The sequence below is a fragment of the Hyperolius riggenbachi genome, chromosome 12 (assembly GCF_040937935.1).
Source record: "Hyperolius riggenbachi isolate aHypRig1 chromosome 12, aHypRig1.pri, whole genome shotgun sequence".
Classification (NCBI taxonomy): domain Eukaryota; kingdom Metazoa; phylum Chordata; class Amphibia; order Anura; family Hyperoliidae; genus Hyperolius; species Hyperolius riggenbachi.
In genome coordinates this window covers 3,777,573-3,791,028 of record NC_090657.1, presented here as the reverse complement: position 1 = coordinate 3,791,028, position 13,456 = coordinate 3,777,573, and the positions used below count along the sequence as shown (strand labels likewise).

General features: G+C 48.3%; 1 protein-coding gene across 1 annotated transcript in view; it reads left to right on the top strand.

The window, feature by feature from the left end:
• Positions 1 to 13,456, top strand: part of LOC137541988 (alpha-N-acetylgalactosaminide alpha-2,6-sialyltransferase 1-like) — a 253,511-nt gene that overhangs the window by 36,487 nt on the left and 203,568 nt on the right. Inside the window, exon 4 of the mRNA XM_068263567.1 lies at positions 8,850 to 8,988. Within this exon, the coding sequence (XP_068119668.1) occupies positions 8,850 to 8,988 (139 nt within the window). The remainder of the gene's footprint in view (positions 1 to 8,849; positions 8,989 to 13,456) is intronic.

Here is a 13,456-nt window from a genome sequence, read left to right as displayed (position 1 = left end):
TAGCAGCAGCCTTAAACATTCAGGATCCACCTGGAGTCATGTACCCTGTTGGTGGTGGCGGAGAAGGCAGTCAAGTGGCCTGCAGGCAGCAGAGATGCTGTGTGTGGGACTGACAGTCTTCGGGCAGGCAGTAATCCTCTGGAGTCCATGCCTCATTCATTTTGATAAAGGTGAGGTACTGAACACTATTGTGACTTGGGCGACTTCTCTTCTCACTGACAACGCCTCCAGCTGCACTGAAGGTCCTTTCTGACAGGACGCTCGAGGTGGGGCAAGCCAGAAGTTTGTTGGCAAATTTTGACAGCTCTGGCCACAGGTCAAGCTTTTTCACCCAGGAGTCCATCGCTGCTCAGAGAGTCTATATCCACACTTAAGGCTAGGTATTTGGCTACCTGCCAGTCAAGATGTTGTCAGAGTGAGGATCCCGAAAGGCTGAGGTGAGGTGTTGGACTAAAGAAAGTCTGCATGTCTGACATCACCATCAGATCACTAGAGTGTCCTGTCCTTGCCTGCATGGACATGGGAGGAGGAAGAGAAGGAGGATTACTGGCACCTCTTTCCTGTTGTGCTGTGACATCACCCTTAAATGCAGGTGTGAGAAAACGTGGAAAAGCCGCCGCAAGGACTCAGAGTTCAACATGGCAGCGTGCGCGCAGGGACCTGCATTCACTGGCCTGACGGAGCGCGGAGAAACCGCCGCATGCCCAGAGAACAGGGCGGCGGATTCCGCGTCCGACGCAGCGGTTTGCACGCATAGGCCTACTTCTGTCTGTATTGCTGAACGCGGAGAAAACGCTGCACCCTCGGACAGCTGTGTGGTGGATTCCGCATCCAAAACAGCAGAGGCATTACAACACATGTCTGGTGTGGCTGGGACTGATAGTCCACACAGGTTCAGAAGGACGCGTGTGCGTGCAGAGAGGCAGAGCATTTATGACAGCCAGAGGGGTGTCAGCTGACCAGGCCGGTCAGCTGACAATTCTTTCAGGTTTCATTGGTCCAGCACTTAGGGGAGGCGCAGGAGAGTGCTGGTGTATATATACTGGGTGCTGGTCATTCCTCTGGTGTCTGGCGTTGCGATCACTACGTGGTAGCACTCAGACCTTGTCAGTATCTGTGTTAATATCTAGACCAGTTTCCAAGGTGTTGATGACCAAGGAACTCACACCTTAGTCTAGGAATTCTGCTATTATCTGTGTTATTATTTAGACCAGTTTCCTAGGTGTTGATGATCAAGGAACTCACACCTTAGTCTAGGAATTGTTGATTATTTGTTATGACCTTCTGCTTTCCTGACCATTCTTCTGATCTCTGATTTTGTACCTTGTCATTCTGATACTCTGTTGCCAAACTCTGCTAGCCTTAGGATTCTGCATCTGTCTTCTGTCTCTGTACTTTATCTGTCCATGTGTTAACGACCTGGCTTGCCCGACCTCGAGAACTATCTCTCCTGTTAAGAGATAGTTCAAAGATCTGTCAGTGACACTCCCTCATTGGTGTCACACACGTTCTGTCCTTCTCCTCTCAGCCTGACTCCTCCCTGCGGAGAGTTCAGACTAATGGAAGGAACTTGTTGCGGAGCAGTACTCCTTATTGCTCTAGCACCTGATCTTCAGGTGCGGTCCTCAAAGTATTACTGTTGCACCAATACACTCTCATCACTCAGGTGTCCAGAGGTTAGAGATATATCTGATTATCGGTGATACTGCAGATCATCAATAATCAGGTATATATCTGCATTCTCAGTGATACTGCAGATCACCGGTAATCAGACCCTCTCTGTGTTACACCGATCGTTACAGCAGGGTGTGGAATTCCTTCTTTAACTCATCCGCATGCATGCGGCAATCAGGTACCCATGTTCTTTCCTCAATGCCATAACCCTTCCAGTGAACCAAATACTGTACCGAGTTCTGCACTATACGCGAGTCTAAAATCTTTTCCACTTCATACTCAGGTTGGTCATCCACCATCACAGGAGGAGGAGGAGTGGAACCTACATGTACTGCTGGCTTAAGCAGGGATACATGGAACGATCTTACCCCACGCATGCTGGCAGGAAGATCAATGGCATAAGTGACATTGTTGATTTTCCTGGTTACTGGGAAAGGGCCCACAAATCTGGGTCCTAACTTGGGCGATGGCTGTTTTAAAGTCAAATGACGAGTGGGCACCCAGACCAAGTCTCCTGGCTGGAACTTCCACTCTATGGAACGTTTCTTGTCAGCTTGACCTTTCTGACTCTGAAAGGCCTTCTCTAGATTTTCTTTCACGATCCCCCAAATGTTCTTAAATGACTTTTTCCATGCCTCCAAAGCTGGAAACGGAGTGGAAGCTACTGGCAGTGGGGAGAACTTAGGCAACTTTCCAGTTACCACCTGAAATAGAGAGAATCCAGAAGAAGAGCTTTTTAAATTATTGTGCGCAAATTCCGCAAACGGCAAGAACCTGACCCAATCACTTTGCGCATCCGAGACATAACACCTAAGAAACTGTTCCAGTGACTGGTTAATTCTCTTGGTCTGACCATTGGTCTGTGGGTGGTAGCCCGACGAAAACGACAGTTCCATGCCCACTTGATGACAAAATGCCCTCCAAAATTTAGAAACAAATTGGACTCCCCGATCTGACACTATATTTTCCGGGATGCCGTGTAGGCGGAAAATGTGCATGATGAAAAGATCGACCAACTCCTGGGCCGAGGGGAGTCCTTTCAGGGGCACGAAATGGGCCATTTTACTGAATCTGTCGACTACCACCCAAATGACCGACATGCCTCCAGACCTCGGGAGCTCACCCACAAAATCCATGGACAAGTGGGTCCATGGTTCACTCGGGGTGGGCAAAGGCTGCAATGTTCCCACAGGTGCCAGACGGGAGGGTTTGCTTTTTGTACACACTACACATTCTCTCACATACTCTTTGCAATCAGTTGCCAATGAAGGCCACCAAGCACACCTAGCAACAAGGTCCTGTGTTCTGGCGGCCCCAGGATGTCCAGCATTTTTGTGGGAGTGGAACATCTGCAATATCTGGAGACTAAACGGTATGGTACAAACATGACCCCTTCAGGCTTTCCCTCAGGAACATCCTGCTGGAAGGGACCCAAAGTCTCCTTCCAGTTCTTCCAGGTCTCTGTGGCTGCCAATACCACTTTCTGTGGGATAATAGTCTCTGGGTCTGAGGGCTGTGCTGTCTCTGGCTCAAAGCATCTGGATAAAGCATCTGCTTTAATGTTTTTACTACCCGGAGTATACGTAATTACAAATCTGAATCTCGAGAAAAACAGTGACCATCGAGCCTGACGGGGACTCAATCTCTTAGCCCCCTCAATGTATTCCAAATTTTTGTGATCAGTGTAAACTGTAATCGTATGTTCTGCCCCTTCTAGCCAATGACGTCATTCTTCAAAGGCCAATTTAATGGCCAGGAGCTCCCTGTTGCCTATATCGTAGTTTCTCTCTGCTGGTGAAAACCTACGAGAAAAATAGGCACACGGGTGTAATCTTCCCTGCAACCCAGAACGCTGAGACAGCACAGCCCCCACCCCGACCTCTGAGGCATCCACCTCTACAATAAAGGGATAGGATGTGTTGACATGTCTCAAAATGGGTGCAGAACAAAATAGTTCTTTCAGAGTGGAGAAAGCAGCCAAAGCTTCAGGGGACCAGTGGTTGGTATCTGCCCCTTTCTTTGTGAGACTGGTGAGGGGTGCAATGACTGTGGAGTACCCCTTTATGAACCTTCTATAGTAATTTGCGAACCCTAAGAACCTCTGGAGCGCCTTCAGTCCTACTGGCTGAGGTTACTTCAGGACAGCAGAGACTTTGACAGGGTCCATAGAAAAGCCAGAGGTAGAAAAAAAGGCGACAGATGTTACCTCAAAAATGCATTTCTCCAATTTAGCATAAAGCATGTTCTGTCTTAACTTGTGCAGAACAAATCTGACATGAGCCCTGTGCTCTGAGAGGTTATCTGAGAAGATAAGTATATCATCCAGATATACCAGGACAAATTTACCCAAAACCTCCCTGAACACCTCATTAATGAGTTCCTGAAAGACGGCTGGAGCGTTACACAACCCGAAGGGCATCACCAGATACTCGTAATGCCCATCGGGTGTGTTAAAGGCCGTCTTCCACTCATCATCCTCTCTGATCCGCACCAGGTTGTATGCACCCCGCAAATCCAATTTAGAGAAAATCTTAGCATTGGTGACCTGAGTAAATAAATCGTCTATCAAAGGCAAAGGATAGCGATTCTTTACTGTGATTTTATTCAGACCCCGATAATCAATGCATGGCCGAAGGCCTCCGTCTTTTTTCTTGACAAAAAAGAAACCTGCTCCAGCCGGTGACCGGGAAGCGCGAATGAACCCTTTAGCTAAGTTCTCGCGGATGTATTCCTGCATGGCCAACTTTTCCGGCCCAGACAAATTGTAGAGATGACCTCTAGGGGGCATACAACTGGACCGGAGATCAATAGGACAATCGAAAGGGCGATGTGGAGGAAGTTTATCGGCTGATTTAGGACAAAACACATCTGAAAATTCAGTATACTGATCTGGTACTCGCTCCACGTGAATCTTGGTCTGGCCCAAGGTTACCTTCCCTAAACAATGATGAAAGCAATGGGACGACCAGCTCGTTAGTTGACCAGAGGCCCAATCAATCAGAGGGGAGTGACGTTGTAACCAGGGCATGCCAAGAATGATCGTGGAGGTAGTCATGTGTAACACAAAAAAATGCAAATTCTCCCTATGCAGCACCCCTATAGTGACTCCCACCTCTGGAGTCTGCGACAGAGGGCTGTTACCCTGCAGAGGGGAATCATCCACTGCCGTAACCTGGATAGGTGGTTTTACCGGGGTGAGCGGAATACCCAATTTTTCTGCAAATTCGTAATCCATAAAATTAGCCGCTGAGCCTGAGTCAATGAAGGCCTCAGTGACTTCAAATTTATCTTCCCATGAAATAGTACAAGGAAGAAGCAACCGTTTATCATCTAGGGGTAAAAATTGCGTGCCTAGGGTATTACCCCCAACTACTCCTAGGCAGTAGCGTTTCCCGATTTCTTAGGGCAATTCTGTACTCTATGACCCCCCTCTGCACATTAAAGACAAAGTTGCTCTGATATCCTGCGTCTCCGCTCCACTTGAGACAACTTACACCGACCAATCTGCATTGGCTCAGATGGAGGTGAAGCAGGAGGAGGTGGAGCCACAGGGGGCGCAGCGTGGGACACCATTCTCACATGGTTTCTACCCCGGGTCTGTCTCTGATAGCGCAGCCGGTTATCTATTCTGATGGCTGATAAAATGGCCTCATCGATGGACTTTGGTTCAGGCTGACTCAACATAAGATCGGAGACCTCATCTGACAACCCTGATAAAAAAACAATCTAAAAGGGCAAATGTGTCCCACCTAGCTGAAACTGACCACCTCCTAAATTCAGCGGCATAATCTTCCACCTGACTCTTGCCTTGACGCAACATTTTGAGCTTCCGTTCAGAAGTCGAGGCGATGTCTGGGTCATCGTAAATTATCGCCATAGCTTTAAAAAATTCCTCGACAGAGGTTAGGGCCGGGTGTTCGTCGGGCAGACTGTACGCCCAGGTCTGAGAATCACCTGATAACAAAGTTTTAATAAACGTAACCCCTTGGGTCATAGTTCCTGAGGAATTAGGTCTTAACTCAAAGTATGATAACACTCTACTCCTAAAATTTCGGAAGTCAGATCTGTGACCAGAAAATATTTCAGGTACAGGCATATGTATGTCTGTGCTAGGAGGAGATCGCACTTCATCCACAGCCATCTGGAGGGTTTGTATAGACCCGGACAAAGCATCAATAAACGCCCGGTGACTACCCAGCATTTGGTTGATGTTATCCACCGAAGTGGTAAGTGTGCCCAGACGGCTGAGTGCGTCCATTTGTGTTTGGTCTGCCGTTCTGTAAAGATCGGTGTAACACAGAGAGGATCTGATTATCGGTGATCTGCAGTATCACCGAGAATACAGATTTATACCCGATTATTGATGGTCTGGAGTATCACCGATAATCAGATATATCTCTAACCTCTGGACACCTGAGTAATAGGAGTGTTTGGTGCAACAGTAATACTTTGAGGAGAGCACCCGTATCGAGGGTGCTAGGCAGTAATACTTTGAGGAGAGCACCCGTATCGAGGGTGCAAGGTAGTAAGGGATACTGCCCAAGAGCAAGCTCCTTCCAATGGCCTGAGGCTCCCCAAGGGGAGGAGTCAGGCTGAGAGTGGGAAGGACCAGAGTGTGAGTGACACCAATGGTGGAGTGTCACTGACAGATCTGTGAACTATCTCTAAACAGAGGAGATAGTTATCGAGGTCGGACAAGCCAGGTCGGCAACAGACAGACAGATGAGATACAGAGGAAAGAGACTGATTCAGTGTCCTAAGGCAAGCAAGGTTTGGCAACGGAATATCAGATATAGCAAAGTACCAAATCAGGGATCAGAAGAGAGGTCAGGAAAGCAGAAGGTCATAACAAATAATCAACAATGTCTAGTCTATAGGTGTGAGCTCCTAGATCATCAACACCCTGGAACTAGTCTGAAGAATAACAGGATGGTAAAGCTAATTCCTAATCTTGGGTGTGAGCTCCGTAGTCATCAACACCCTAGAACTAGTCTGAAGTATAACACAGAAAATACACAGTATTCCTAGTCTTGGGTGTGAGCTCCGTAATCATCAACACCCTGGACCTAGTCTAAAGTATAACACAGATGATACACAGTTTCCTAATCTTTGGGTGTGAGGTCCTTGATCATCAACACCCTGGAGCTAGTCTGAAGTATAACAGAGATAACACAGATTCTGACAATAAGGTCTGAGTGCTTCCACGTAGTGATCGCAACGGCAGACAACCAAAGAATGACCAGCACCAAGTATATATAGCAAAGCGCCCTCCAGCGCCTCCCCTAAGTGCTGGACCAATAGGAAATGGTTGAACCATCAGCTGACCGGCCTGGTCAGCTGACTCCCTTCTGGCTGTCATATAAGTTCAGCCTCTCAGCGCGCGCGCGCGTCCTTCTGAACCTGTGTGGACAATCAGTCCCAGCCACACCAGTCATGTGTTGTAAAGCACCTGCCGCGCTGGACGCGGAATCCGTCGCACCGCTATCAAGGCATGTGGCGGTTTCTCCGCGTTTGGCCATACTACTAGATGTAGGCCTACGCGTTCCAACCGCCGCGTTTAACACGGAATCAGCCGCCTTGTTCTGAGTACATGCGGCGGCTTTTCCGCGCTTTCTCACAATAGGTAGATGTTCCCAATATAGGTTAGATAGGTATACACCCCCAGTATAGGTTAGATATGTATATGCCCGCAGTATAGGTTATTATTTTTTTTATTATTATTATTATTATTATTTATTGTATTTATTGCATTTATAAAGCGCCAACATATTACGCAGCGCTGGACAATACATAGGGATACATACATTGTAACAAGGGGAGAGAGACAGAGAGGTAGCAAATGGTTATACAACATAGCACAGGATTATACATACAATCAGGGTTATAAAATGCGGTTTACAGAGACCCGGCAAAACAAGTCTGAGTTAGTCCAAGAGAAGGGTGTAATTGCTGGGGTAGTAAAATTAAGAAGGATACACTAAGGGGGTCGGGAGGCCCTGCCAAGGCTTACAATCTAAAGGGTGGGGGGACACATACGGTAGGACTGTGGAAAGGGTGATTGACAGAGAGTTAGAGTGTGGTAGATGTGGGGTAGGCTATTTTAAAGAAATGTTAGATAGGTATATGCCCCAGTATAGGTTAGATAGGTATATGCCCCCAGTATAAGTTAGATAGATATATGCCCCCAGTATAGGTTAGATAGGTATATGCCCCAGTATAGGTTAGATAGGTATATGTCCACAGTGTAGGTTAGATAGGTATATGCCCCTCAGTATAAGTTAGATAGATATATGCCCCCAGTATAGGTTAGATTGGTATATGCCTCCAGTATAGGTTAGACAGGTATATGTCCCCAGTGTAGGTTAGATAGGTATATGCCCCTCAGTATAAGTTAGATAGATATATGCCCCCAGTATAGGTTAGATTGGCATATGCCCCCAGTATAGGTTAGATCGGTAAATGTCCCCAGTGTAGGTTAGATAGGTATATGCCCCCAGTATAGGTTAGATAGGTATATGCCCCCAGTATGGGTTAGATTGGTATATGCCTCCAGTATAGATTAGATAGGTATATGTCCACCAGTATAAGTTAGATAGGTATATGCTCCCACTATAGGTCAGATAGGTATATGCCCCCAGTATAGGTTAGATAGGCATATGCCTCCAGTATAGGTTAGATAGGTATATGTACCCAGTGTAGGCATGGGGGTGGGCGCAGCGGCAGGGGGAGCGGCAGAGAGAAGTTTCAACTTACCTGCCTTGATTGGCACGCAGCTTCTATCTACTTCCTGTCCCGGTGCACCTCGCATCGGTAAGAGCTCCTCCTGTGATGACATGCGGTTACATCATCACAGGGGGCGCTGTTACCATAGCGACAGATGCTGGGATAGGAAGTAGATAGAAGCTGCGTTCAGGATCAAAGCAGGTAAGTGGAAACTTCTCTCTGAAGCTCCCCTGCCGCTATGTCCACCCTCCTGCCGCTCCGCCTGGCGCCGCCACCTGCACGCCCGTCGCCAGCAGCAGAGCGACGCCCCATGCAGGGTGAGGCCCCGTGAGGGGACGTGCCTTGCCTGTATGCTGGCTGCGCCCCTGGTCATTGCTAGGATGGTGTCTTTCTCCATCCCAAAAGAAATGTTGTTGTACTCACATATCCATATTCCACTATGTGTGTCTTAGGATCAATGCAGCCATTACTGAAGGATATGAAAAAGATGTGGGAAACAGAACCTCTTTCTATGGCTTTACTGCTTTCAGCATGCTAACCTCCCTATACTCCTACTTTAAGAAAGGCTTCAGACACATTCCGCAGGACAAGGTAAGCCAAAAAAATTAGAGAAACATTTTTTTCATGGTTTTGTTTATCTATACTTGCTCTGAAAATGTATCTAGACCAGAAATAAACCCGCACGTTAAAAAACGGGCTCTAGTCTAGTGCTCAGCCGCGACCCACTCACCCCCTTCTCCCACCTTACCCATGCAAAACCACCGCAACCAACGCAGGCATGTACAAACCCCCGCTGCACCCATCCTTCTGCTGTTCCAAGTACACACTACTCCGCACACTAGCACAAATGCAGGGACACAGGGGATTTATTATATAGGATTCACTCTGGATGAACGTAGAGTTATCACAAATAGAGATGGCCCGAACGGTTCACATGCAAAATTATTCACGCCAACCTTGCAGGTTCGCAATCGAACGTGAACTTTATGCGAGTTCGACCCGCCCCCTATACTACATCATTGGGCTAAACTTTGACCCTCTACATCACAGTCAGCAGATAAATGGCAGCCGATTAGGCTTTCCTACCTCCTGGAGCCCCCCCCCCCCCCCCCTTTTATAAGGCAGCAGCATTGGCCATGATCTCACTTTGTTTGCTGCTGTTAGTGAGAAAAGGGAGAGGAACCTGCTGTAGACATAGGGAAAGCTTAGTTAGGCTCTTGTAGATTGCTCCTAGCTGATCTTTGTTGTTGAAAAGCACCACAAAAAGAGCTCTGTTCAGAGCTAATGTTCCTGTGAAGTGGTTTTTTTTTTTGTGTGTGTGCCACTGACACTGCATTATACAGCCCTGTGTGTTGCAGTTGGCCCTTGCCAATTGCTATACTGTACCAGGCCCAGCACATTCAGTTTATTCCTTTCACTGGCACTGCACCTGTGTGTGGGACAGCTGCACATTGTATTGTGTAATACTAGTCCTTGCATACCTGTAACTACACCTGTGACCGCACATTGTATTATATACCAGCAGTCACTGCATACCTTTTACTGCACTTGTGTGTGTGACAGCTGCACATTGTATTGTGCAATACCAGTCCGTGCATACCTGTAACTACACCTGTTACTGACCGCACATTGTATTATATACCAGCAGTCACTGCATACCTTTTACTGGACCTGTGTGTGTGACAGCTGCACATTGTATTGTGTAATACCAGTCCGTGCATACCTGTAACTACACCTGTGACCACACATTGTATTATATACCAGCAGTCACTGCATACCTTTTACTGCACTTGTGTGTGTGACAGCTGCACATTGTATTGTGCAATACCAGTCTGTGCATACCTGTAACTACACCTGTTACTGACCGCACATTGTATTATATACCAGTAGTCACTGCATACCTTTTACTGCAACTGTGTGTGTGACAGCTGCACATTGTATTGTGTAATACCAGTCCATGCATACCTGTAACTGCACCTGTTACTGACCGCACATTGTATTATATACCAGCAGTCAGTGCATTCATTTTCACTGGACCTGTGTTTGTGACAGCTGCATATTGTATTGTGTAATACCAGTCCATGCATACATGTAACTGCACTTGTTACTGACTGCACATTGTATTATATACCAGCAGTCACTGTATACCTTTTACTGCACCTGTGTGTGGGACAGCTGCACATTGTATTGTGTAATACCAGTCCATGCATACTTCCTGTAACTACACCTGTGACCACACATTGTATTATATACCAGCAGTCACTGCATACCTTTTACTGCAACTGTGTGTGTGACAGCTGCACATTGCATTGTGTAATACCAGTCCGTGCATACCTGTAACTACACCTGTGACCGCACATTGTATTATATACCAGCAGTCACTGCATACCTTTTACTGCAACTGAGTGTGTGACAGCTGCACATTGCATTGTGTAATACCAGTCCATGCATACCTGTAACTACACCTGTGACCGCACATTGTATTATATACCAGCAGTCAGTGCATTCATTTTCACTGGACCTGTGTGTGTGACAGCTGCACATTGCATTGTGTAATACCAGTCCGTGCGTACATGTAACTGCACTTGTTACTGACCACACATTGTATTATATACCAGCAGTCAGTGCATTCATTTTCACTGTACCTGTGTGTGTGACAGCTGCACATTGTATTGTGTAATACCAGTCCATGCATACCTGTAACCAGGGCCGTTTCTTGCCCCGTTCAGCCGGTTCTGCTGAACGGGGCGCCGATGAGAGACAGATTGGGGGGGCGCCAGGCAGAAAGGTGTGACGTCACAGGTCACATGACCAGAGGGCTCCTCTCCTCTTTCTCCTATGGGCCAGCGGCAGCGTGACTGACAGTAACAGGAGCCAGTCAGTCATGCTGCAAGTTGAAGTTAGTGCTGGTTCTTCCTGCTCCTCCTCCCTCCCCTCGGCTTAGTCACATGACAGTGACGTCTTTCTGGGCTCTGGAGTCTGGCACGTAATTCGAACCTGCACAGCTGCTGGTCTTACACACATTTTGCACACACTGTGCTTGAAGTGTGGGGCAGCGACAGAAGAGAGACTGCTAGGAGCACCCAGCCATGACAAGGAGGAGGAGGGAGAGAGCCAGCCCGGCAAGAGAGAGAGGGGGGCCTGGAGACACCCAGACAGCACACAGAGCCTGTGATCAATAATCCTGTGGCAGGAGCCTGAGCCAAGCAGGAGGAATGGACTGTACACACTGCAGAGAGCCAGAGCCAGGCCAGGGGGAGACAGTAAAACACACTAAGGTACAATCATAGGGCAGCAAATCTATTACTGTCTGAAACAGAGACTGACAAACTCTGTCATACCCTGTGATAATAGCCTTTGAGGTGTGGGTAATATTTATTTTTCACATTTATTCATATTACTTATGCTTTGTTTGTGCGGGTTGCTTATGTGTGTTATGGCTGTTTTGGAGGGAGATGGTTAGGTGACACTGACAAGGTCTTTGACATTTGAGCACTGAGCCCAGAAGTCTGTGTGTCCCTCACTGCAGCTTCGATCCTGGTCCCACTGTCAGTCCCGTAGTGATGGGTTAGCAGCTTGCGCGGGCGCACTTTTTACAATCACACCCAGGAGCATTATGCGCTGTACTGGTTGAACTCGATGGACGTATGTCTTTTTTCAACCAAAATAACTATGTAACTATGAGAAGGCTTCTGGCTGTGGGATCATGAGAAGCACCTGCGCATGCACTATGGGACTGACAGCGCTACCTAGGAGAAGACCAGAGCTGCAGCAAGGGACACACAGACCTCTAGCGGCTGAATGAAGCCCCGGGTAATTTTCAGTTATCTAAGGTTTTTCTGGGCGGAACTTTGGGTCTGCCCATGATCCATTATCACCATGCTCATGTTCCAGTGCATGGCCACACCCCTTTTATTTTTATTTTTTTGCTGCGCGTGCCGCATATGGCAGTCTCCCATGCCAGTGAACCCAGGACCTGCATAGCCGCCCTGCCACCCTCTGGAGCAGCCCCTGCATAGTCATGCCATAGACTGTCCTTAGAAGAGCTCACAATCTATTCCCTGCTGTAATCATAGTCCAAATAAAATTATTTTGTAGTTATATAGCACTGACATATTTGTGAATCGGGGGGGGGAGGGAGGGGAAAGGTTGGAGGTGGGGGCGGGCCCCAGGTTGAAACTTCCCTGGTGGGCCCTTAGTGTCCCAGTCCGACCATGATGTGACGTCACGTCACTGCTAGGCAGGGCCGCGCCTGGGCGGGTGCATTACACCCAGGCACCGGCCTCTGACAGGCGCTGGCGGGTCTACCGTCCTAACTTATCTCCCCGGGATGAGGATCTCCCCACTCCATTCCCAGCGACACACTGTGCGGGGCGGGCGGCTGTGCCAGACGTCACATGTAGACGTCGGCGCAGCCCAGTGGGGAAACAGGCAGCCCACCTGACCTCATGTCACGCTTGATGGGGGGAGGAGCCACAGCCTCAGCGTGTGAGACTGCCGCCCACCCGACCCGACCCGTGGTGTGTGTGTGGACAGAGCCAGAGTAGAGTCTAGAGAGACTCACTCTGAGAGAGCGACTAGCAGCGCCACCACAGACACAGTGAGTAAATGTAGCAATGCAGAAATGACCAGCACATCAGCAAAAGATTATCGACCAGGATGTAAGCTCACATCAATGGCTCCATACGCAGCGTGCCTCTGCCAGCACAAACTTCCAGGCAATGTGAAAAGAGAGAGGAATGGCGGGCACCGAAGATAGTATACCATAAAAGCTTTATTGGCATCAGGTGGTTAACCAGAGGAGGCCCCCGATGGAGAGCGCTCCCCCCTACCTTACAGCTGTTTCACAACGAATGTTGTTTCCTCAGAGGCTAAGCGGGGGTGCAGAGAGGCCGGTGACTGCGCCATATTCACGCTCTATCTTATACTGAGCATTGCGTCTGACGTCACCTGCCGCTCCTCCCACCGTGCGCGGCGGACCTTCCCCTCCAGACGCACACAAACAATACAGCATGTGCCGCTGAAGCATACGTCTCACTACGAGGTGGGCGGGACCCTG